Source organism: Suricata suricatta, chromosome 10 (genome assembly GCF_006229205.1).
Source record: "Suricata suricatta isolate VVHF042 chromosome 10, meerkat_22Aug2017_6uvM2_HiC, whole genome shotgun sequence".
Lineage (NCBI taxonomy): Eukaryota > Metazoa > Chordata > Mammalia > Carnivora > Herpestidae > Suricata > Suricata suricatta.
Window position 1 is genome coordinate 116,873,802 of NC_043709.1, and position 25,649 is coordinate 116,899,450.

General features: G+C 43.2%; 2 protein-coding genes and 1 long non-coding RNA gene across 3 annotated transcripts in view; 1 reads left to right on the forward strand and 2 right to left on the reverse strand.

Annotated features, from left to right (window-relative positions):
• CACNB2 (calcium voltage-gated channel auxiliary subunit beta 2) overlaps nucleotides 1-25,649 on the forward strand; it is a 250,913-nt gene that overhangs the window by 216,852 nt on the left and 8,412 nt on the right. Inside the window, 7 exon segments of the mRNA XM_029953130.1 lie at nucleotides 431-553; nucleotides 2,574-2,710; nucleotides 6,341-6,417; nucleotides 11,688-11,821; nucleotides 15,422-15,502; nucleotides 15,990-16,048; nucleotides 23,415-23,524. Of these exon segments, the coding sequence (XP_029808990.1) occupies nucleotides 431-553; nucleotides 2,574-2,710; nucleotides 6,341-6,417; nucleotides 11,688-11,821; nucleotides 15,422-15,502; nucleotides 15,990-16,048; nucleotides 23,415-23,524 (721 nt within the window).
• Nucleotides 1,609-15,546, reverse strand: LOC115303361. Its single transcript, XR_003913995.1, has 2 exons — nucleotides 15,384-15,546; nucleotides 1,609-4,485 (listed from the first exon to the last, which is right to left on the reverse strand). It is a non-coding gene; the product is annotated as an uncharacterized LOC115303361 (long non-coding RNA).
• The window catches only part of NSUN6 (NOP2/Sun RNA methyltransferase 6), a 73,794-nt gene continuing 72,860 nt past the window's right edge, over nucleotides 24,716-25,649 (reverse strand). The window contains exon 13 of the mRNA XM_029953135.1: nucleotides 24,716-24,903. The gene's annotated coding sequence lies outside the window, so the exon portion shown is untranslated. The remainder of the gene's footprint in view (nucleotides 24,904-25,649) is intronic.

Genomic DNA, 25,649 nt, shown 5'->3' on the forward strand with positions numbered 1-25,649 from the left:
GACCCTTCATCATTTGATGCTTTGCAGATTTATGGGTATTTGTCCTCATTAGCCAATTCCTGTTTATCCACAAGGTGAAAAAACAGGTAAGTTCCGAAATGGTGAAACGATTTTATGCTGTGACTACTAAAGAACCAAGGCGGAAAAACAGCAACAATGACAGTAGAGGGGCACCTGGGTGGCTCCGATGGTTGGCACTTGATTTGGTCTGACTCTTGATGGCGGCTCGGGTCATGATGTCACCGTTCGTGGGATCGAGCCCCTCATCAGGCTCTGTGCTGACAGCATGGAGTCTGCTTGGGATTCTCTCTCAAAATAAATAAAAACTTGGGGAAAAAATGACAGTAGATATTCAGTGTATGTTGGAGGGAAAGGGGGGAACCCTGTTGTTTCTTTTTTACTTTTTTCTCCCTTCCTTTTCCCACTGTAGACAAAGCCCGTTGCATTTGCTGTTCGGACAAATGTCAGCTACAGCGCAGCCCATGAGGATGACGTTCCGGTGCCAGGCATGGCCATCTCCTTCGAAGCAAAAGATTTTCTGCATGTTAAGGAAGTAAGGAAAATAATTTGAATGTCTACCCACATGATTTTTCCACCCTGAAACATCATTTCTGATTTCTTACTGCTGTGACTAGCATTGCGTAGAGCAACACTTGTGTAACATGCACAAAGTCAGTGCCTCTCAACCTTTTTTAATAGAAATATAACCTTTTTAAAGAAGAAAGAAGTCACGGGCCTCTGGCAGTCACCTCAGGGCTCCCCTGGGCTCAGTGACCCAGAAATTGGGAATTACTGGAGTAGATGATCCTTTTTTATGCTTAACCTGAACTTTTTCTTTTAATTTTTAACCTTGACTCCGTGTCGATTCCCCCTCATGTCATAAGTTTCTCCATCTGGGGAGAGTTAATAATAATACCTAGAAGTCATGATCTCTCCTCTCTGCTGACAATGTCTGAATGCAGACCACTCGTGCCCTGATCCTTCTTTTGGGGACAGATGTCTGCAGTGGAGGGAGAATGGCAGGAATTGGAGCCCCTGATGCAAGCAGCAGAAAGCAGGGCACCCCCCCTTTCCTCCATGACAAAAGTCTCTACCTGTCAGTTAACAACGACTCCTATCTGTACATTGGAAAAATGGACCCTTAATTAAGGCTTCTTTTGAGTCAACGTTTACCAAATGCTAGCTGTGCAGAGCATAATACCTGACCAGAAATTCTCCCTGAGTGATATTCTCCATGTGTGAGTATCAGGCTTCTTTGGACCTATAGGAATGACCTTCCATCTAAGGGATGATGTGTCAGGCAGAACGTATGTTCTGTAGTTAACTGCTCACTATGATAAAGGCTGTAAGTAAAGGAGGTGATGATTTCGAAGGCAAAAAAAATAAGTAGGAGCGCCTGAGTGGCTCAGTCGTTTAAGCGTCCGGCTTCGGCTCAGGTCATGATCTCACAGTTTGTGGGTTCGAGCCCTGCGTCAGGCCCTGTGCTGACAGCTCAGAGCCTGGAGCCTGCTTCAGATTCTGTGACTCCTTCTCTCTATCTCTCAAAAAATAAATAAATGTAAAAAAAAAAGTTTTTTTAATAAATTAATAAAATAGCCTAGACAAAACTCAAATAAAAATTTTTATTAAAGAAGAAAAATAAATCCATACTCTACAACTCTGTGTAGTAAAGAGGTGTGGAGAAGGTACAGTTTTAGCCTCGAATCAAAAATGTTTTTATATAATGTAAGAAAAAAATCCTAGAGAATTTAATCCTAGAATCTACCATTTTGTTAATGTTTTAGAAAGAGGTATGAGATACTGGCTGGAAAGGAAATGCTGTCAGAAATGATGGCATGCCTCAAATCTGACTTTCCAGCCAGAAGTTGGGTTAACCCCGGGTCTCCTCCTGTGGGCTGACACTTAAAGACACTTCTCTTCTCTACCATGGAAGGGAAAGAAAAACGGAGTGGATATTCTTCTTTGACATGTGCAGGAATAGAATGGAAAAGTACTATTCCATTGAGAGAAGTAAAACCAAATCATAAAGGCGTAGTAGGATAAACATTCCATCTGCAAGAGGGAAATTGTCAACATCCACGTAAGTGGAGAAATCGCTGGTGAACACATTTCCATTGTAATTATAAACCTCTTTGCACACAGGGAGATTTGGCTCAGATCCAAACCATTTCAGGTAGATTTTCAAGATTTATCACTGACTCTTACTATTTTTAAGTAATCTGATTACAGAAAAGAACTCTAACACTCCCTGGTTCTTAAAGGGAAGAGCTGTTAGTTCTTGAACAAGGGACCTACAGAGGCCGCACTGAGGTTCAGGCTAGGCTGGAACCGAACCAGGAAACGGAGCGTGGGGTACATCCTATGGTGAACTGCTGAGCTCACCAGCAGTAATTTAGTCTTAGGTGTTCAACGCCTGCAATCCTTAGGCTTTCTCCACTTGTGATGTTGAGGCGTAGCCGACTGTATTCGCCGTAATATTTCTCACACCTGAAAATAGTTCAGGCAGAAGAAAACCAATCTGAAGACACGAACGTCCGTGCACTGATCATAACAAATTTTGATTTTGTGTTTAGAAATTTAACAATGACTGGTGGATAGGGCGACTGGTTAAAGAAGGCTGTGAAATCGGATTCATTCCAAGCCCAGTCAAACTAGAAAATATGAGGCTGCAGCATGAACAGAGAGCCAAGCAAGGGAAATTCTACTCCAGGTATGAGAAAAACATCAAGTGTCTGTGCAAACATCATCATCCCTGTCTTCTTGTTTTCTGTGTTCCACGGCCTTTATTAGATGTTGAAAAGCAGACTGGCGATACGGTTTCCTGATGGGCATCACAAATCCTGCATTTTCAAGCCTTCCTCCCAGCATCTGATTTTCTTCTTCTTTGGGAGAGAGTCAAATTAATTGTTATCATTAATAATAAAGGCATTGAGGGTTAAATTTGGGCTTCAGTGCAGGGGAAATTCTCAAGTTCTTATTTCCTACCGAAAGCATTCTGGCTCGCAAGCAACCTCGGTGACTAATCCCAGTGCCCATGATATAGCTGCTGGGCATGGCTCTTTCGTTTTTACTCAGGAAACTGAATTTTCAGGTCTGTCCACTGCTAAGCACGTAAAGGGAAACTCAGTGTGAAGCGAGTTAACTCTGCCTTTGCTGAGAGCAGTTAAATCAGTTATGTAATAAGCTGGGGTTGAATAATCCTTCCGAGGATTCTTGAGATTGTGTGCCCCTCATTAAAAGAATCCCCGGAAGGGCTCCTCAGACATGGAGTGACTTTGAAATTGAACCCTATGCAGACAAGTCAGAGAACATGGCCTGCTTCTCCATGGGCGAAGGGATGTGATTTGGGCAAACCTTTTCATTAATGTGCATTGCTAGGCTTCTGTTTTCTTGGTTATGTTTTGTTTCTATCATGCTGCAAGATCCTTTGCCACCGGTAATATTTTAGCGTAAGCAAGATTCCCCTTTCCCCAAGTGTCTGCAAATAAGTCAAATAGAAGATCTTTTTTTTGGTTTGAAACAGCCCTCTTTTTTAACTCGTATTTTGTAACTGTCAGGCTGTTTGAGTTCAGGTGAATTCCTCCCTTGTTTGAAACCCCTCCCCCATATTTGGCTTTCATTAATCCCTGGGTTACTGGGGGCTCTCAGATTCTGAGATGTGTTTAGTCATATAAAAGTGGATGCACGCAGATCAAGAGAGCATGCGCATTTTACTTGTAGGGTGTTGGAGAGGAGATCCTATTCATAAAATGTCCAGGGTTCTCCTGTGTATTTTCCTATTCTCTATATTGACAGTGGTCTCTCCATACGAGCTAGTAAAATCTTACAACATGGAACAGTTTTATTTTCATAGGGTATAGATATTGCTGTTTTGAATTTGCTGGTATATGGTTTGTTGAGGTTTGATGTGATCTCAGGGGATTGTTTTCATTTTATTTGCTGAGGATACTTCACTATTTTCAAGAGGTTGTTTGGTCAGACGAGTTTAGGACAGCACTAGGTATTAGGAAATTCCCTTAAGAAAGCTTTTCCCGAGACTTCAATCTCTTCAGCCTCTGAATCGGGATGGGGCTATTTTTCACGTATAAACTAACATTACCTTGAACTTTTCTTTGTCCACGTCTTTGGAAGAATGCATTGTGGGAAATCTGGGATGGCTTTTTACAGAGATGGATGTGTGTATCTTTCTCTGCTTATTCACGTACAAACTGAGAATACTTGCAAGGAGTAGGAAGGGAGGAGGTTTGCGAAGGAAGCACAGTGTCCTTCCAAGTGGACACCCCCCGGTCTGATGTCCGTCATCAGTTCAGCTTTATAAGAACCTACAGGAACAAGACGTTTTAAAACTTCCACTTCACAGACGAGGCAACAGGCAAAGCGAAGGTAGGTAGGGAACTTGACCAACTTGCACAACTCGTAAGTGGTAGAATCAGGGCGAGAACTCAGTCGATCTGGCTGTAGCCAGACTGCGGACGGACGACTGTTCTACGCCACACATCGTGGGGCCAGGGCCGACGCACAGCAAGGAAAGAAGAGATCACTGTTATTATTACCGTCTCTTATTAGTTACTATATTAGACTGTTTTTCCTATTGCATTTTTTCCCCTTAAAAGACTATATAAACTATCTGTATTAGGGGAGTAAACTCATAACTTATTTTAGGGAGCTAGGTGACCTTCCCTATACCTGTGTAGCTTTTCTTTTGATTTTCTTGATTTTATTTTGTCCTATTTACCTATGTGTTTGCCTCAGTCTGTGAAGGTATTTTCACTTGCTTTCAGAGATTTTACATTTGCCTTCTAATACCTGAAATACAGTTTTATTCTGAGGACAGAACCAGAATTCAGCAGCATGTAAAAACTTCAATTTTTCTTTTAATTCTAAAAATCAACCGAAATCAAAGGCAGTAAATGGGGGACAGAGCTCAAGAATGTGGCATTTGTCTAGAATTAAAAGTTAAGGGCAAATTTGCATTTTGAACATTTTGACTATTTGCAGTGGTTTTCAAAATTTTACACAATTCAAATAATACTTTGACTTTTATTAAAATTCAAAGAGAACGTAACACAGACCCATGCTCGAACTGAAATTAGACCTAGGACTTTAGAAGAAGTAAAAACAAAAACCAAAATTTCTGGAAGAAAATATTTTGGTCCTGGTGATGGGTATTCTTACTGCTTCTATAAATAACCACTTTTTAATTTTATACATGGTCTGGTATTCTTGTTACATGTCCTAGAGTACCTCTTAAGAATCTTAAAAAGATACAGCGGCCTCCTGACTACTTAAAGTTTTTGATGTTTGTCTATTTTATGCATGAAAATACCAGAGTGGCAGCACTACAGTTCAGCCTGGTCACTGGCGTTTTAGTGGAATTTATACTTTTATATTAATATGTTCGTAACTTAAGCATTGCCCTTTGGTGCACAGACATTGTAGCCAACCCTTTCAACCAGACTCACGGTTGACTCTGATAATAAACGTTAGGCACTAAGATCGTCCTGGCAAAATTGCCTGTCACTTTTGTATGCTATTCCTTTCCATCGTCTTCATCTGTGAAAGGGCCATCTGGTAATACGATATTTATCATGCTGGTATGCTGGTAAAAAATAAATAAATAAAATAAAATAAATAAACGCTCTTATTCCGACGTTCACTCTAAAGTTTCTAAGACACTAGTGTGTCTTATTTCAGATTTCACAATCTGAAGTGTACACTCTCCAACTTGTGCCTCAAATAACCAAGTTGAATCCTCCACGGTCTTCAGGCTTGAGACGTGTTCCGAATATTAACTACTATCAGAGGGTTAAATCCTGTAATGTTGTGTGTGTCAGGCTCCGTGGTAGACCTTGTAAAGGATAGCGAGTTATGTATGGCTGTGGATTTTTTGTAGGTTGCTCATAAAAGCCTGGGTACATTCAACTAAAAGTAACCAAGCTAAGCCCAACAACCAGGAACCTCACAAGAAGAACATCACAAGTTTTGGTGTTAACTTTAAGGTTCTACTTCAGAAGGTCTCTAATATATAAAGCAAAGGAAATGTGCCGTTACCTCTCTGTAATGCTAGCAGAGAGTTTAAGGGCTGTAGAAATTACCCTAGTTCCCTCATTCTCTCAGGGCCTTTTAAAATTAAACCTTGAATTTGAAGCATAGACTATTACGTGGCTGTTTCAAGTACTCCAGGAATCTCCACTGGGAAATTACTCTTTGCTTCCTTGTAGGAAAGACAAATTTAAAGTTCAATAAAAAGACAATGACTAATCATGTTTATTGAGCCACAGAAATGTTTTAATGTCTGAAATAAGTGTCAGGTGTAATATAAATTTTTGCTTTACTTCAGTAAATCAGGAGGAAATTCATCATCCAGTTTGGGTGACATAGTACCTAGTTCCAGAAAATCTACACCTCCATCATCCGGTAAGTAGGTAATAAGTGCGAAACGGTGTATTCTGCATTTCATGCTTTCCTCAGTCTTACCTAGTTATGTGAATTTACATACACAGAATCACTGTATGAACCCTAGAAAGGTTCAGAGCGATCAGAAGTAAGAATGCCCACATGGAGCGAGAAACAATACGGGGGAATTGTGGTAGGGATTTGAAAAAAGGAGAGACGTCGATGTGCTCCCTGTAAGTGGCTTGGATGACCAAAGTGATGAATGTATTTACCTTTTTATCCCTACGTACCCCACCGTGGTGCCCAGTATGTCGTCATGAGCAGGAAATGGGGGAATGCCCACCATCAGACACAGGGTAACGTGTGTTGCTGGCCTCAATGTTAAATAAAAAGAAAACAAGGATAAATGCTTTGGAAAGGCAACAAAAGGAGAATGACATGATGGAATGATTGGTCCAACATGAGCTTTCCCCAAAAGGCCCTATCGGAGATATTAAGAGATGTCTTGAAAAAGACAGGAACGCTCGTAGAAAGAGTAACTACTGTTTTCTTTCCGAAGCAGTGGAGAAGCACACCACACTAAATTTGAAATCAGATAAAGAAGAATTTTTTTAGTATAAGTAAAGCATTGTTTAAGAAATACGTATAGTAAAAAAAAAATTATTTGTCCGAAATTCAAGTTTGAATGTATTTTTTTGTTGTTGTTAAATCTGGCAACACTGGGGGCACCTGGGTGGCTCAGTCAGTTGAGCATCTAACTCTTGATTTCAATGTAGGCCAATATCACAGTTCATGGGATCAAGCCCCACATTGGGCTCTGTGCTGACAGTATAGAATCTCCTTGCTTGGGATTCTTTCTCTTCTCTTTCTGCCCCTCCCCTGCTCCCTCTGGCTCTGTCTGTCTGTCTCTTTCTCTCTTTCTCAAAATAAATAAACCTTACAAAATAAATCTGGCAACTCTACCATTATGTGTACAACTTGGAGTTCTGTACAATTAGGAGACCCAGTTGGTAGAATTACAGAAAGCCCATGGTCATCAGAATCTTAGTTTGCTAAGATTGGGACTCAGGAAGACTGCAAGGACTCACGCACAGAGCGTTTGAGTGAAATGATTCCTCGTGTGATTCCAGGAAGTTGGAAGAGGGAAGCCCGTCCATCCATGGAGAAGGTAGGGAAGCAGTTGCCCTCTAACTGCTGGGTCTTCAAAACAGGATTCCCCTCGACTCCTGATCCCGCCTCACTGCTGAATGTCAGTGGCTTGTAGACACCGATCAGAGGCTTCTTGATAACCTGGATAGAACTTCCATAAGTGCGAAATCCGAGCACAATACAAAATAAATCATTTCAGGGTGCATATTGATTCCAAAACACCGTGTATGTACAACTTGCAGTAATTCTGAGTTGCCCCAAATTACGTAAAGTCATATGTTTGAAATGAAAATTGAAGCCCTTTTAGGTATTATGGAAGGCGTATGCCTTCCCTTCATCAGCGGAGAGTAGCTATTCACTGAGGGCACAGGAGAGAGGAGGTTATCTTCACTCCTTCTCAAACAGGGAAAGTTACTGAAGCTGAATGCTTCATGTATATCTTAAAGACTGCCTCCGAGGCTCCAGAGGACTGGAATGGGGAAATGTCACATCATACTGTGACAGAACTGCAGCCCCGTGCACAGAAGTCCACGCCTCTCCTCGTAGACCAGGAAAATTCTTCCATTGCCATCAAGTGGGCTGTGGCCTTCAAACGGTTTGGGCAGTATGAGAGCAGGCCACGTGCGTTTTGAAGAGTGCATTCATGTGCCTGTAAAATGCCATTTCGTTTTTGTCGGCAGGAGTTTGTCACGACTAAAAGTTCAGTTTACTACAGCAAAGTCAAGATGATTGAAAACTTGACACAAGTTTTATACAGATACGGGGCTTTGGAATAGCATTTCTTGAATCCCAAGAATAGAAGACACTTGTGACTGAATGGACTAGAGATGTTTGCCTACCATAAAAATTGATAATAGGCACCTCAGGAACCTGCTCTAATTTCAGATTTCAACTTCTCTGAAGGGAAGCTTCAGAATATGTTTACAGAGATGTTTCCCCCAGCCCACCTGCATGGTAGACCGACTAACTCATCCAGTGTGGGTCAGCCTGCAAATGTAGCTTTCGCCTTTATTTCCCAGGCACCCTCTCTAAAGTTCACCTCATCCACCGCTAGACCAAGGAACATAAGCATTTGCCTAAAGCAAATATTCTCGGAGGTTCTCAAGGATTTGGAAAGGGAAGAATCTCCTCTTCATGGCTGAGTGGTAGCCAGTTAAACAACACGTACACCACCCCCCCACACACACCCACCCACACTTGCATGTGTGTGCCCACACGACTCATCCATCCCAGGGTGCCACTCCACTTGACCCAGGGATCTTAAGATGAAGGTACAGTTTAGATTTCAAAAAATGTTTCCAAGGCCTCTACCAGAAAAAAAAAATTCTAGTGAGGATCAATGAAAGAAACTGTTTCCACATTTATGGAAGTCGTTTTTCCCACGTAAATAGTAATGTTTGTCAAGGTCTGCAAACACAAGTATGAAACAGAAAAGGGGTAGCCATCTGAGTCTAATAAAGCGTATGGAACTATGAAAAGAGTTACACATGCTTCTTAACTTAGGACATTTCTTTAATGTGTTTTGAAAGTGGCCAAAATGCTTTAGAATTCTGTGTTTCAGAGTGAACCCAGATGGCTTTTATATTCAAGTTAACCGTAAGTCAGAACTAATCCATTGGAAAGTTCTCAGTGTGGGATTTTGAGCCCTGGTGTCCACACACAGGTACATTTCAAACCCGAGTCGGGGTTTGAGGCTATGTGTGGGTCGCCAAACATCTGGGCAGTATCACAGCTAAAGTTTTTATGTATATCCACTCTTACTATAAATTTAAAAAAAATCCATCCACAGGGGTGTGGCTCGGGTAAGCATCCAACTTGGGCTCAGGGCATGATCTCCTGGCTCTTGAGTTAGAGCCCCATGTCGGGCTCTCTGCTGTCAGCATGGAATCCTCTGTCTCCTTCTCTCTCTGCCCTTCCCCAACTTGTGCTCTTTCTCTCTCTCAGAAATAAACATTTCAAGAATTAAAAAAAAAAAATCCATCCCCTGATCAGAGAAGACTAGATTCAATGGCCAAATCATAAAATTGAATTCATGAACTTTGCCTGTCAATTCTGACCTACCAGTAGGTACCCTCAGTTTCAGAAAGGCTCTCAGGAAGTGCTGTCCCCTGAAGGTGGCCTTGATAAGCCCAAGAAGAGGTGAAGAAGGTAAAAGTATATGGGAATGTACCACCGGAAGTAAAAGTTATCTGATGTTGGTAAGATAGACGTTAGAAATAGTGAAAAGCTGACCCTAGTCCTCTCCAGTGTATCCAGGAAGCCAGTAACAACCTGCTTTCTAACTTGGGGTACAAAGAAAAGCATTCCAGGCTTGTATCAAAGCATCCATTCACCCCCCACCCCGGGCCCCATTTTACAGTGTTCTCCATCACACACAACGCGCTGAACCTGTTAGTGCATCAGTGTGTGTGGCTGGTGCCCAGAGAGCAACTTTGTTACTAGGGACGTCTGACTAAAGCCTTGGGATTAACTCGGCCTGTTGTTACCTTCCCTGGAGAGAGAATCCTACCTGCTCTTTCCGCACACAGTAGTTGTTATGCTCAATATTGTACAAACAGTGCCAGGGAGTTTCTTCATGGGCCTCGACCTAATCAGATGAATCAAAGGAATAATTAAACAGGAGATCTTTGTTTTCAAAAGGCGGAGTCACCTAATATCCATAATAGCTTCCCAATTTTAGAGTGACAGGACGGCTAGAAGGTGATCTGCCACCATTGAAATGGTCAGCGGCAGCCGCTGTGAACCCGATGTGTTTGCTCCTTGTGTGAAGGAAGGGGCGCTGCTTCCTAGCATCGAGCTGTTATTCCCAGATGGCAATGTGGTCCTTATTTGAAGGTACCACGGGGCTGTTCTTTTCCTTTCCATGGCCTCACCCAAGCCCTAGGCTCCTTTTCTCCTGAGCTCACCTCGGTGGTGTCTCCTGCATCCTGAAAGTGAGGACGCAACCCCACTTGGCGGGCACAGGGGCCTGGAGAAGAAAGGGCACCTGCGTGGAGGGAGTGCTCACCTGGAGGGGCAGCGTGGTGCACGGACGGGGCAGGGGCTCGCAGAGGCAAACCTCGGTTCGAGACCTGACTCTGCCGAGTTTTTGCCAAGACCAAGTCCCTTAAACTCTTTAAGAGTTGATCATCTCAGTCTTAAAAATGAGAGGGTTGAAAGAGATCTCAAAAGTACGTTCCAGCTCTGATTCTGCAGTTGAGAAAATTCTGTAGTCATTACATGTGGAAACGTTTTATAAAGTTCGGATGAGATTATAGATCTTTTTTCACTTAACGCTTAATCTTGACGTGCTCCAGTTTTCAAAGGCAAACAAGACTAAAAGTGAAATCGGGTGGAACCGCAAATCAAACACTCCCACTCTCCAGACAAGGAGACCAGGGCCATATTCCCTTGGATCTTTCTTCCTTTCCACTCTGCCTCTCCTACTAAATCCGGTGGCTTTATAGAAGTCACTGGAAGTCCCTTATGTCATTAGACTCATTTCATTTGGAGATCGTGGGGTCCGGTGTTTTCTAGTGCGTAACTCATTAGGGGTTACATACCATCTTGAAATCATTTTAATGCTGCCCATCCTGGAAGGCTCCCTGAATCATTTGCCTCATGAACAAGCCCTTTCTTTGCACTGCCTGAATGTAGGATTTCCTATTCTCGCTTTCCCTCAAATGCCTGTGCATTTTCAGTGAAGCTTTTCACATCTCCCTTATTTCCACACAAAACCAAGCAAAAAATAAGAAACCTGAGGCGCGCTGTGATAAAGGTTGCTCATTGTCTAAAAGCCGAGTAAAGGTATCGTGAGATGTGAAGCCAAATGTTCTGAACCATATTTCTGTATGGTTGATGTGGAAAAATGCCAGTGTTCTATTTGAAGCTACACCTTAAAAATGTTCCTCTAAAAATATTATTGAGAGGTCTAGCATAACTTTGTGCAAGCAAGCCTACCACGGAGGGGATCTTTCAGTTTTGCTCAATTTGATTATGTGGCATTCTTAACGTGCTTTACCTTTAAATTTTACTTTGTTGACTGCTGAGCACTCGTGATAGATCTTTTACTATGGTTTTATTTGCTTTCATTTTATTTTTTTATAACCTGTTTTTCCTCTCCTGTCTACCTGATGATTTTTGAATTGTTTGTCTGTATATAGTTATAAACATAGACGCTACTGGCTTAGATGCAGAAGAAAATGACATTCCAGCAAACCACCGCTCCCCTAAACCCAGTGCAAACAGTGTAACGTCACCCCACTCCAAAGAGAAAAGAATGCCCTTCTTTAAGAAGGTAACATGAACTTCCAAGCTCCCGTCTGCTCAACTGCTCAACCGCACTGCGCCACACTTCTGTCCTGTTGACTGTCTGTGTCTTTTGATAAACCAATAACGTGCATGCTCTGTTATTCTTTGTTTCTTTTCCACGCTGCTGTAGCTAAGCAGAAGCAGAGATCGGTAAGTTCACATTGACACAAGCTGTGTTTCTCCTGCCACTGGCATCATTAGCATTAAGTCCCGCGGTTTTATGAAACGCAATCATTTCTGTCCTGAGGAAAGAACCCATCTGACAGCTCATGGAGTCCGTGCATTTCCACCCGACTAAATTCAGGGAGTGACCCGTTCAGGCGCTATTACAGTTCTTAGCCTTTTTGATGGAATAATACCTACCACCAAGGGGATTTGTTTAAACCTTCCAAGATGTCAGACACTGACAACCCCGTATAATGCACCTGTATTGTGCATGCTTATTCTGTCTGTCTTTGTCTCTTTTCTTTTTTCCAGAAATTTAACTTATATCAAGCATATTAAAAACCATGATGAGATTCTGATTGATGATATCCAGATACATAGCTTGTACTAAAAAAAAAAATGATTCAATTTTTAATTTAGTCAGTATTTAAACTTCTGATCCACTAGGTGGAAACTCTGCAGATGAACAAGACCAGTGGAAAACTGCAGGCTTGTTTTGGCGGTTTACTGTGAGTTTTTCCTATTGTCATATATAAATCCTCTCCCAATGTTCTTGCCTCTTCCCACAGTCAGGTCGCAGCATCTCACCTGTTGGATAACGGGGCGGCGGCCATGCGTAGAGCCTTTGCCACTGGCCCGCCATGATGCCACACGGGGACGCTCCTTTGTCCCCTGACTTGGAAACCAGGGTATTCCCAAGAGACCTTCCCTCCGAAGTCTGTCTCCTTTCACACATTTTGTAGCTTGAAAGCACTATTTTTTAAAGGACATCCCCCCTGCCAGCCCCCCACACAATTTTCATTCGTTCCTTCTCACACATGCCCCTTTCGGCAGCTGTCTTTGGGAATCGTACTTCCTAGCGTCACCATGCCCAGCACGACGTTGAGTGCGTCGTGACGTGGACGCGGGCATTTTGCTACATGGAGGAACTCTCCCATAATCCATGAGGTGTCAGAAGCTGAACTGTGAAATTGGTTGTTGTTTTTCTTTTTCTTTTTTTTTTTTAATCAATGATGGTTATGCTTAAAATAGAAGACCTCTGCCCTCCAGGCAAAACTGAAAACCTGGATTTTTGCGTTGACACAGGTGGCCACAGCCTGATGTACGTCCACCCCAGTGGACCCATCTCGCTGGTCCTGTCTCCTTGGCGCAGCGAGGACTTGCTGCCAAGTGACTCGCAGTCTTCCTGGCACAGTTCCCTAGAAACTCTGCGTCCTTCAGGTGCTCTGGATTTTACAGAGCAGTGACCTGAACTAAGATACGTTTTCTGAGGTTTGCTTGCTCTTAAGTTCCCAAACTTCACGGATATCTGTAAATCACGATTTTTTTTTCAACTAAATAGTACAAATAGGTCTAGCGGGAAAGGGCAGATAAAAATGATGGTGTCGTTCTCCATAGGGCACAAAGTACCAATATTCCATCAAATAAGGTAATTTCTGTAGCTACCCTATCGAAGCTGATTGATGACTGGCATGGGTGACCCTTTGCTAGTTGGTAGCCGCAGATCGAAGGAACCAAGACCTTACGTATGAAATCCTGGGCCGCTTAGGCTTGAACTAAAATTCTTCGGTAGCCGTTGCTGAAATATGCGCAATTTCTATTCCTGATTCCAGCAGTGGAAAAGGTGTTCTCCTACTGAACAGTTCTGAGAACTTGGCTTCTAAACAGTTTTCAGTCTGATCCCAGGTGGTAACAATGTAATAACAAATATGCTTATGATGCCTTCGGCACTGGTATTCATTCTTCTTGTGTTCCTGATTATGTGGTGAACTTCCATGTAGAGCTCAAAAACAAAAAGCCAACCTGACATTCACCGATACGATTGTTTTCCATCTTTTAGGTTGCTTTTAGAGTGGTGCTCGTGGCATTTGTGCTGTTACTGTATTATGTTTGTCTTGGTTTTTTTTGTTTTTTTTTTTCCTGTTTGAAAATGTATTCTACCTTTCTTGTGTCTATTAAAATTAATTTTGAACACTAGGTAAAATTGTAAGGAGTGAAATTTGACAGCACAGCGGCAGCATTCTTTTTGCCCCCCCTGGAAATCTCTCTCTTACTATGGGCGGAATCTCAGGTGGAAATGACAACGTTTTTTAACTACCGCCCGCCCTCACCCCCCACCAGAAGCAAGGGAAGTCAGCCAAAGTCAGAAAGTTTTTAAGCAACCCTACACTGTTGTTGAGCCACAGGCTGCTGCAGAAATGACATTCATGTCTGGGCATCCGTTTTTCAAATTTTTAAAATAGTTGAAAAATACATTTTGGGGGTCTGTGTGATTCCTTAAAGATCTTGTTTCAGGCACTCCTTAATGCAGGAAGCTTCAGATCACAATGATTTGTGTACCCCATTGTGGGAGATCTTATCTCTCTCTTATGCATTAAAAAAACAAGTCCTCTGGGGTCCACGTAAGCATTTTCTGTTACGGAAACAGCCAATTTTAATGTGATCAAGCAAAGTAGATATTACCTGATTTTTTTTTTTTTTTGAGAAAAGTTTTATCTTGATCATTTTATGTGAAGAAGTTCAAGCTGAACATTTTGGGAAGTTTTAGAAATCGCTACAGAATTTAGCTCATTCCCCTGCTCTTCCAAGAAAGAAAGAAACTATCGTGCAAAGGCATGAATTCGTTATGTAACAGAGACGTGATCCAGGCCGCTCTGGAGAAGCATATTAGATATGCAAGTTGATAATGAACCTTGGAGGCCCCTGCAGCAGGCTTGAATCTGTTACCACACATTAACCACCTTCCATCCAAGACACGTAAACGCTACATTGTAAGTTTTCAAGTTCCTAGGTACAGAAACCCCAAATCCAAAACCAGGAGTCACTCACCCGTGATAGGGAGCCTTACCAGAACAGACATGCCTGTCACTTTAAACCCAGTAACCGAGGGATTTGCAAGTATTTGGTAATGGGCGTTCTAATGTCTTGAAATTAGGTTTTATCCAGGTAAGACCAATGTCCAGGATGCATAGCTGATAAGACCTTTCTTTTCTCTGTAATTAACCACATTAGGTCTGATCATTCAGCTCTTCAGAAAACTCTCAAATGCATTTAAAAGGCAGTATTAACCTCCAGTCCAGCCTGAACACCTCTTCTGCATGAGGCTTGTATCTGTCCTTCCAACTAGATTTTGCTGAAAAGCAGCACTTCCTGCTTTAGGAACTAATACATCAGTAGTATTTCTTGAGGAGAGCAAGAAAATGGTAGACAATTCAGTAACTTGCAAAACCTTAGGAAATTATGCCCACCATGCTTTGATTGGGTTTATTGAGCAAAGAGGCAAGTGAAAAAAAAAAAGAAAAGAAATTTCTGGAAAGCTGGTGCCTCCTATGACAGAGTTCAGAAAGAACAATTTATACTTAAAATGTCTAAGCTCTGCCCACCTCTTAACCATCTGAAGCCCCCTCCTCTCTCTCTGCAGACAGAGCACACTCCTCCTTATGACGTGGTACCTTCCATGCGGCCTGTGGTCTTGGTGGGCCCATCTCTGAAGGGGTATGAGGTGAGTGCCTGCCCTGCGGAGCACACTTGACCTTCGCTTGTGGTGCTGCTTGGTGACTCCGCCTCCCTCTTGAATCTAGAACTTACAGAGCTGTTAGCCGCAAAGCATGTTGTTTTCCAGGTTGTGGTATATAGCGCTTCCTGTTTTGTTCTGTTTCATTTTCACGGCTGTTGCTTTGGAAGTTTTGCTATAGTTTTAGTTTACTCAGTCTGGGGGGAAAATAGGATCAAATGGAGAGCTGGCTGAAACCACTTGCGATGTCATGTTACTGTCACTAAAGCATCAGGATAACTTTGGGGAACTTCCCCGTTTTAATTGTCACTGTAATCAGGACTCAGCAATGGAAGCAAGCTGGGAGTCTCCCATGCTACTTTTCCCAAAGGGGAACTGTAGGTTTTTTATACAGTCTGAGGAATAGAGAGGTGTTTTATCATAATTAGTAATATTTTTATTGTGCCTTATTAACTTACTGCTTGTTCAATTGCAGGTCACAGATATGATGCAAAAAGCATTGTTTGATTTTTTAAAACACAGATTTGAAGGGCGGTGAGTATTTCGGGGTATTGGATTTTGTGGATTTCTTCTGGAAGATGACAAAACCCGGGTGGGCCAGGCACGTGAACCCAAGAGAAAAACGCCCTCTGAGGTCTATATGGTGATGGGCAGGAAGCCTCATTCAGTCCAATCTGATGCAGTGAATATGTCATACTTGCTCAGCACATCCTCAACGCTGGATAGGCCAGCTCTCTGTCCCCGCACCTGCATCTATAAGCTGAACTTGGCCTGTTGACTAGTATCACCCCAAAGTCAGCCGGCTGTCACTGCTGCCCAGATAGACCCAATATCCATCTTCTTTTCGCTTTTCTGACTTCTGTACCTTCTCCTCTGTCACCAGTTCCCAAAACCCTTGTCCTCGCTCTCCCACACGAGGGCAAATAGAACTTCCAAGAGTTCCCACCCCCGCACTGAGCCCCACTTGCGTGTTTGCTTCAATGCTGTTTTCTCCCTGTCACTGTGCTCCTAGCAATGGCCAACCCAACGACACAGGCCCTCGATCCCATTCCTACCCCAGCACAGCTGTAGAATCCTTTCCTTTCTCCTCATCGCTACTTCTCATTCTCATGGAAACTCCCATCAGCATCTAGAAAGGTATTTTCTCCCTCTGACGGAAGTTAGAACGCCTGTTCCCCTCTAGCTGCTCCATTTTTCTCCTTTTCTTTACAGCAAAACTCCCTGAGCACGTAGTGCATGCTTATTCTCCTCTCAGACTGAAGTGTACTCCGGTTACGCATCCATCGCTCCGCCCAAACTAGTCCTGTCAGATTCTCCGTGACCTTCACCATCGCTAAATCCTGGGGTGAATCCTCAGCCCTCCTCTTAGTTGACATGTTGGGTTGCTTCATCATCATTTAATTACTTTATTTGCTTGTTCTCTGCAAGTACACTTCCCTGGTTTTTCTTTTATCTCACTTTGTCTCCTTTTTCTCCTTGGCTGATTCTTCGTCATCAGCTAGACATCTGGGAGAGCCCAGAGTTAAGTCCTTTGGTCTTTTCTCTACTAGTTACACTCATTCCATGAATGACTTCATTTCATGGTAGATTTGTAAATAGCATTCCTTCGCCAGTCTATCTTCTGAATTCCGAGTATTCTGACCACTATGATGTCTAATGGAGTTTTCAGACGGAACCCCCCAACTCCCCCCTAAAGCCTGCTCCTCTCATAGTCTTCCATGCCTCAAGTGTATGGCTGCTTCATCTTTCAGTCCTAAGACCCATCAGCCCCAAATCATTGAATCATTCTTTTTTTTAATACTTATTTATTTATTTTGAGGAGGGAGGGGCAGAGAGAGAGGGAGAGACAGAATCACAAGTGGCCTCCATGCTGTTAGCACAGAGCCTGACACACGGGTCAGTCCCACGCATGGTGAGCTCATGATATGAGCCTACATCAAGAGTAGACACTTGGAGCACCTGGGTGGTTCAGGAAGTTAACCATCCTACCTCAGCTCAGGCCATGAACTTGTGGTTCATGAGTTTGGGCCCTGTATCAGGCTCTGTGCCAACAGCGTGGAGCTTGGAGCCTGCTTCCAATTCTGTGTCTCCCTCTTTCTCTGCCCCTCCCCCACTTATGCTCTGCTCTCTCTCAAAATTAAATAAAGATTAAAAAAATAATTAAAAAAATAGTTGGACACTCACCCATCTGAGTCACCCAAGCGCCCCAAATCGTTCTCGGTTGTTCTTTTCCTCTTATGTTCCACACCCACATGCTGTCGTCTCTGTATCTTCAAAATATATCAAGAATCTACCGACTTCTCACGCATCCTCTGCTATCCTTTTGGTCTAAGACCGCAGCATCTCTTCCCTGGATTATTAGCAAAAACTGCCTCCTCCCTGGTATCCTTGCTTCTATCCTTCCTTCCTTCATGTTTCTTCTCAGTTCAGCAGCCTGAACAACCCTGTTCACCTGTGAGCCAGATCCCATCACTGCTTTATTTAGACCCATCCAATGACTTCTTTTTTTATGTTTTTTATTTATTTTTGAGAGACAGAGAGCGCAAGCAGGGGTGGGTGGTCAGAGAGAGAGGGAGACACAGAATCTGAAATAGGCTCCAGCTGTCAGCACAGAGCCCGATGAGGGGCTCGAACCCATGAACCGTGAGATCATGACCTGAGCTGAAGCTGGACACTTAACCGACTGAGCCACCCAGGTGCCCCAATGACTTCTCTTTTTACACAGAGTGAAAATCAAAGTCCTTATAGTGACCTTTAAGACCCTCTCTGGTCTGAGGATGCACAGCGCCACACCCCTCCTTACTTTTGTCTTCATCTGTTACGCTCTCCCACTGGCTCGTTCTGCTCTTGCTATACTGATTTCCTTGTTCCTGGAGTGTACCAGACAGCCAGATCCATGCCCACCTCTGGGCCTCTGCAGTTCCCTGTGCCAGATTCTCTTCTTGGTATACGCACGCACGCGCGCGCACACACACACACACACACACACACACACACACACATTCTCTCATCCTTCCTTGACTTTTTCCATGACTCTTTTATGTATCTTATTAATTTTGTTTGTTGTCATTCTTCCATAGTTGGAATATAATCTCCATGAGGGCAGGGTTTTTTTTTAGTCTGTCACGTGCACTGTTGTGTTCTCGATGCCTGGAACTGTGCTCGTTGTGAACAATACTTGTGGATGACTGAATGTCACCTGTCTATGCCCTGCTAGAGAAATGCAGAGATGTTGAAACCATCCACTGGCTTTGTGGACCTTAGGTGTCTGCCATCGGTTGAAATCTTGACCAGTGAAATATAAAGTAAATGAAAGGGCAGCTCAGTGTGTGTGCGCCCAGGGTACGCAGAGCGTAAAGAGAGGAGGGGTTGACACTGACGGGGATGTCATCTCTAGGAAAGGTTTTCAAGTGGTAGCTAAGATTTCACCGACACCTATTGGAAGGCATGTCCCGTAGAGGGTGTCCAGTGTGAAGGCACCAGGTGTGAGAGAGCATCATGGGGCAGGCAAGCTAGCCAGATGGAGGTCTTTGAGTCAAGTCTCCAGACAAGGAGTGACTGGTAACAAAGCCACAGCCGTATCTAGTGGGTTTTGTTAATTGGCTGGGACTTGGTCCTCTCTCTCTTTTCCCATTTTCCCTCAGCTTGCGCCAACATATCTCACGGAATGTACTCTATGTGCCAGGCATTGCAAGGAACAAACTCAGACAAGGGTTTGAGTAAGGCTCTACGAGCTTACTTCTAGTTTACTGACAGGAAGTCTTGAGTCAAATAATCCATGGACACTGTGGTCAAAGTGAAGCCAATTCCTGAAGCATCAAAGATATGACAGGAGTCTAAAATGGAAATTTTGAAATTTGAACAAAGAATTGATTATAGGGGACCTGGGAACCTACTGGGTTAGTCTATTGACGAGACAAAGTCGGTGCCTCTTCTTCACACTCCTGTCCTTCTCGCATCCTAACGGTACAGGTACAATAGATTCTGTCTCTGGGTTTCAATGTTCTATTATTTCTTAATATCCTGCTTTTTTCCTTCCTGCTTCTACAGCCATTTCTAATTTATACTGGCTTTCAGCAGGGGAGGCCAAGACAAGCAAAGGACTGAAAGAGACAGGAAAGGAAAGCAGACACATGTTTTGAGGTACAAAAACGACTTGGTAATCAAGATCCACCTTGATTTTTTTCCCCCATAACTTTATGAAATATTTTTCAGTTAATGCCAGGAAAGCACCGTCTTTGGCTTGGTCCAAGGCTGTCTGGCACTGGCCAAGTGAAAAAGGCATAGCCCTGACCAGGCTCATTTATTTTCAGTTCTTTGTTATTGGCTCTGTCATTTATCCTAGTTTGGGATGGTCTCCTTGAGCATGCACACCCAGAAAATTCTGTTAGACAAAGCACTCTGCTTTCCATGACTGAGGTAACCCACTGTCCTTTCCAAAATGCCAGAGATGGAGAAATGCGATGGTGTTTCCTTGCTGTCTAAACGTAGTAAGTTCTGAATTTGGAAGACAGATTCCCACCATAGGGTATATCTTGGAACCATGTTCTGAAGTATTAGCTATCCAGATTGATTTCATTTAAGAGCCAAATGAACCAAATATCAGAATGCTGTATTGGCTTGCTGCTTCTGGCCAAAGGTAATTTCCACATGGCTTCATGACTGGGTCTGCCTTGGCACTTTTGACCCACAGAGCTCACATTTAACACTCTAGGCTTGGGATCTCTGATTAAAGATCTTCAAAAGAATTAATAGGGTCCATAAGACACACTTAGAATGACTTAAAATGCAAAAATTTAACTTTTTAATACAGGGCAAGACATCCCGAGTCCGTGAATCCTTAAATGTCTTTGGTTTTGGCACCAACAGGGGAAGGAAACGCATCACAAGTATCTAGTTACTTGCCGATACATGGAATTGTAGAAGGGAAAAACTAATTACTCCTTAATTATCTAATAAGTAAACTAAATTTATTTTTAAAACTTTGAAGCCCAAGGGAAGAAAATAGAGAAGTGTTGGGTAGGAAGAGACTGTGGACAGGAATTCTTTTCCGTTCTTAAACCTAGTTAGGTTCATTTGTCGAAGCCCTGGAGAGTTGTCAGAATCGTGATCCTCCCTGTTAAATAGCATTAAAGTATGTCAGGTCAAAGAAGAGATGAGAAGTCATTATCTTCTCTCTGTTGCATGCCGTAGAGTAGCCCATTTAAAATCCGATCCATCTTAACCACCTGTGTTGTGTAAACAAAGCAATCTTCAGATTCACCTTGTAGGACATTGAGAGGTAAATTAACAAGGAAATTGAGGACAGGAAGGAAAGCTACCCTCAGTGATGAATTTGGTTTTCTTCCCTAGTGACTGCAAATGTTAGCTGTCAGCACTGAAGTGTCCAGAATGCGAACTGAATTGTAGGGATATGTATGCTGTTGAATCTTCTGCGAGGGAATCTTATTGGAAATCAATAGTTCTGGGAAACATTACATCACTGTATTTTGTCGTGTAGATAATTTGCTTAGAGGTGAAGACAGCTTCTTCTACACTGGTGGTTATCTAGCCTGGATGCATATTAGAATCCTCTGCAGCACTTTAAAAATAAATTAGAACAAACCACCACCAAACGAGGGCTTTTCTGCTGCCTGTGACTGAGACCCAGTCTCTAAGGTAGGACCTAATGTAACTTTCAGAGCCCATGTGGCAGTTTTGATGCGCCAAGAAAGTTAACTCTAAATTGAATTGTCCCCCAAATTTTGCCCTTATGATTTTCAAGGTCCTTTTTTCTTATGTTCCAGGTATTCTTTTGAATTTTTATTTGTTTTAATTTCCAACAATTCAGAGTTTCTAAATAGAAATTTGTTAGTTTTCTGGATATAATAATCTCCTAGCTTTCTTTTTATTTTTTTAACTTTTTTTTTTTACATTTCTTTATTATTGTCAGAGAGAGACAGAGCACGAATGGGGGAGGGTCAGAGAAAGAGGGAGACACAGAATCTGAAGCAGGCTCCAGGCTCTGAGCAAGCTGTCAGCACAGAGCCTGATGCGGGGCTCGAACCTGCAAACCGCGAGATCATGACCTGAGCTGAAGCCAGTCGCTCAACTGACTGAGCCACCCAGGCGCCCCAGTCTCCTAGCTTTCAACGTTGAATACAGCTGGCCCTTGAACAACATGGCTTCGAACTTGTGTGGTTCCACTTATATGAGGATTTTTTTGTTTGCTTCTTTATTTGAGAGAGAGAGACTGAGCACGAGCACAGGAGGGGCAGAGAGGGGGAGAGAGAATCCCAAGCAAGCCTCACACTGCCAGCACAGAGCCCGCTGTGAGGCTCGAAACCGTGAACTACAAGATCATAACCTGAGCCGAAACCAAGAGCTGGGTGCTCAACGGACTGAGCCCCCGAGGCGCTCCTGTCTCGTTTTCTGAGGAGAGCAAGGGAGCACATGTGCACAAGCAGGAGAGGGGCAGGGAGAAGGAAGAGAGAAAATTCCAAGCAGGCTCCATGCTGCCAGCAGAGAGCCCGATGTGGGGCTTGATCTCACAAAGCGTGAGATCAGAACCTGAGCCTAAATCAAGAGTCAGACAGGGAACCGACTGAGCCACCCAGGTGCCCCTAGGAGAATTTTTTTTTTTCAAAAAATATATTGGAAAACCTGGGGGACGAATTGTAATCATTTGAAAAATCTTGCCAGTGAACCAATTAGAAATACTGGAAAATTAGGAAAAGGTATATTATAAGAATACAGAATAATATCTAGAACATACAAAATATGTGTCTATGGCCCGTTCACCTTGTTGGTAAGGCTTCCAGTCAACAGTAGGCTAGTAAGTTTGGGGGGAGTCAAAAGCTCCATGTGGATTTTAACTGTACAGGGTGTCCGTGCTCAAACTCCCATGTTCAAGAGTCCCCTGTTATTAGTACTATTGATTTCTCTGTGTTTTGGTCTCTCTCAGAGCTTTTCCAGATGCTCAGTGAGCACTGCGGTGCTCCCGTCTAAAAATGGGGGTATCACATGATCAGTTGGAAATCCTGTGCTCACAGGTGGCCCTTGTCAGCTTTATGCTTCCCTGTAGGATACCCTCACTGGACCTTCTACATAGGAAGCCTCCAATGTCATTGTCTAGGAGGCTCTGCTCTTTGGCAGTCAGTTTTCCGCACGGAAAGAGCTTCCATTCTGACCCCTGGAGGATGTCAGCCTGGCTGTCAAAACTGTGAGACAGAGAAGAGGGCTGGGGGCTCAGCATTTAGAATCCTTTCTACAGGCCCTGCATCTTATGGCCTGTAGAGAATCAACCAGTGGTCTTATGTCACATGGGGAAGGGAGTATCAATCACCTGGTCACTCTGTGTAGTAGAGGGGAGGTGGGGGGCTCAAACTCTTCAACAGACTTCTTGCCAAACCTCCTGGTTTTCACCTTCTTCTTCAAAGGTATTCATGAGGCTTCTATTTTACTCACCTGTTCCTGGCTTGTATATTTGGCTGTCTCTGGTCTAAATCATCTTACTGTTTCCAGCTTCCAAATGTGGTGCTCTCATTTCTACCAGACCTAAAATGACCCCCCTAAGATCCTTACTGTCGCAACACCCGATCTGTCCTCTCCACGACAGCCATCTTGATCTTTTAATTATTTTGTCAGTTAATTTTCTTATTCATTACTCATCTCTTCTGCTAGACTCTTAGTCTCGTAGAATGCTTCGTACTCAGTAAGCAAACGATAATGCTAAGTAAGGAGTTGCAGGATAAATAAAAATGGTTAATTTAATCATTGATAATTCATTAAAAGTGAACGATTTTCATCTGAAGCTAATGTTCACTATATATTTCAAATGTAGGTGAGTTTTGGGAATGTACATCTAACCCCTTTTATTCAACTAGTAAGCTCGGGGTCTCCCGTTACTTCCCCCCGACAGGATATCCATCACAAGGGTCACGGCCGACATCTCGCTCGCCAAGCGCTCCGTGTTAAACAATCCCAGCAAGCACGCGATAATAGAAAGATCGAACACAAGGTCGAGCTTAGGTAAGTCTGTGCGGTCCTGAAGAGATTAGGCCTTTGGAACATTTCTCTCCCAATGCTGCCGATGAGAAGCTCTAACTAGATAATGGTTCCATGTGTCACAGAGCAGGGAAGAAACGGACCCGTGTTGCCAGTAGGTGCTCCAGTCTTAGTGATTTCATGACATGGAAGGATTTGCTAGGATAGTTATGAGTTAAATATTCCACTGGCTTTCAGCATTAACGTTTTGGTTGTGGTTTTTCCCCTTCCCCCATCAATGTAGCTTTGGTGTCTACAGACTCTAAAAATTCCTGGCTTTGCATCGGTGTTACTGTGGACAAGCTCATTGGTATCTGCAATGCCATTTCCTCATCTACACAACAAAAAAGAGACTGTATTAACTACCTTGTAGTATCGTAAGGATTAAACACAAGATGTTCTCCATCAGTGATGGCCATTATCCAAAGACCCTCAGTAACTGAAAAATATTAATGATTATGTGATATTTAGGATAGTGTGTGTCGCGGGCGGGGAGAAAGGGGTGTTGAGATAAAAGGTAAAGTCAGTTCTTGGCCATTTTTAACGGATCTTGTTTGTAAAAACAGTATAGAGAGTTTAGTGAATATGTTTACAGGGCTGTGTTTGGATACTGTTTATAACATGTGATTTGCTCAAATGAGACAGTTTGGCAACTGTTTTGACCCTTTGGCATGTACTTGGCGTTTTAGGTTAATCACCATCACACACTTAACTCACTGGGTTGTTAGGTTTCTGCTATTATGAAGTACTTTTTCTGAGAGTTTGAGATCTTTAATTTTAGTTCATATATAAATTATTATATAAACCATAAAGCTATTAAAGTTTATGTTAGTAATATGTAGAATACCTTATAAAACTCAGTTTTGTTCCTCATCTGACCAGCTCTCACTGACTACACTTAGGTAATGGAGCTTTAGAAATACATTAGGTGGGGGAGGGGAGGCACCTGGGTGGCTCTGTCAGTTGGATGTCGACTTCAGCCTGGGTCATGATCTCACAGCTTGAGGGTTTGAACCCCGTGTTGGACTCTGTGCTGACTACTCTGCACATATCTCAAAAATAAACATTAAAAAAAAAACTTAGGGGGAAATGTGATGATCCTTTGTGCTTACAGTAATTTCCTTTCATATTGGTTTTATCTGCGACCCTTCTATACATTTTTGATGTTCACAGAAATGGATACAAAGGGTTTATTTCATTTGATTCACCTCATTCACAGTGTCGTGTAAGTTGTTTAGACGTGCAAATCAGTGACATAACTGATTTGTTTGGATTGCCAAGGCTTTTTGTCACGACCAACTTGATATTATTGCTCAATGGCTGTTCCGCTTCATGTAGACCCTGAGCGTCATGCTGAACAAAGCCTGGAAATAAAAGAGATAAATTAGGTGAAGGCCCAGCTCCCGGGGAGCCTGGCTTGGCAGTGAGGCAAACAGGTGAATAGCCCCCTGAACTACCAGGCGGTGAGCGCAGTGGGCGTGCACCGGCCGGCCTGCGGATGCTGCAGGAGGGTCTAGGCCTCCGGGGAAGGCTCTTCTGAGGAGCAAAGTCTGACCTGAGACCTGAAGCATGATGGCTTGGCTTGAAGGCAAGACAAAAGGGACGGGGCACCTGGATGGCTCCGCTGGTTAGGTGTCTTGATTCTTGGTTCCAGCTCGGCTCATGATCTCACGGTTCTGGGATCAACCCCCATGTTGGGCTCGAAGTTGACGGTGTGGAGCCTGCTTGGAATTCTCTCTCTCCCTCGCTCCCTGCCCCCTCCCCCACATCACTCTCAAAAATTTTAATTAAATTTTTAAAAAATGGAAGGAAAGAGGTGGAAAGGATGATGGGGACTTAAAATGAGGGTAAAATGAGGCTTCTGGACAACACAGGGTCTTTGTCTTAGCTGGGAGTGTATGGTTTAAAACAGGGAGGAGAGAGAGGGCACCCGAGCGGCAGACAGATTCAGGAATTTGGAGCTTAGTCTTAAGGCATTATGGAGCCATGTATAGGCTTTAGGGGTTTATTCACCCATTTAACACGCACTTGAATGTACCAGTCGTGTGCTAGGCATTATTGTAAGTAAAGATTAAAGATGTGAAGGACACCAAATCCTCACTCCCATAGA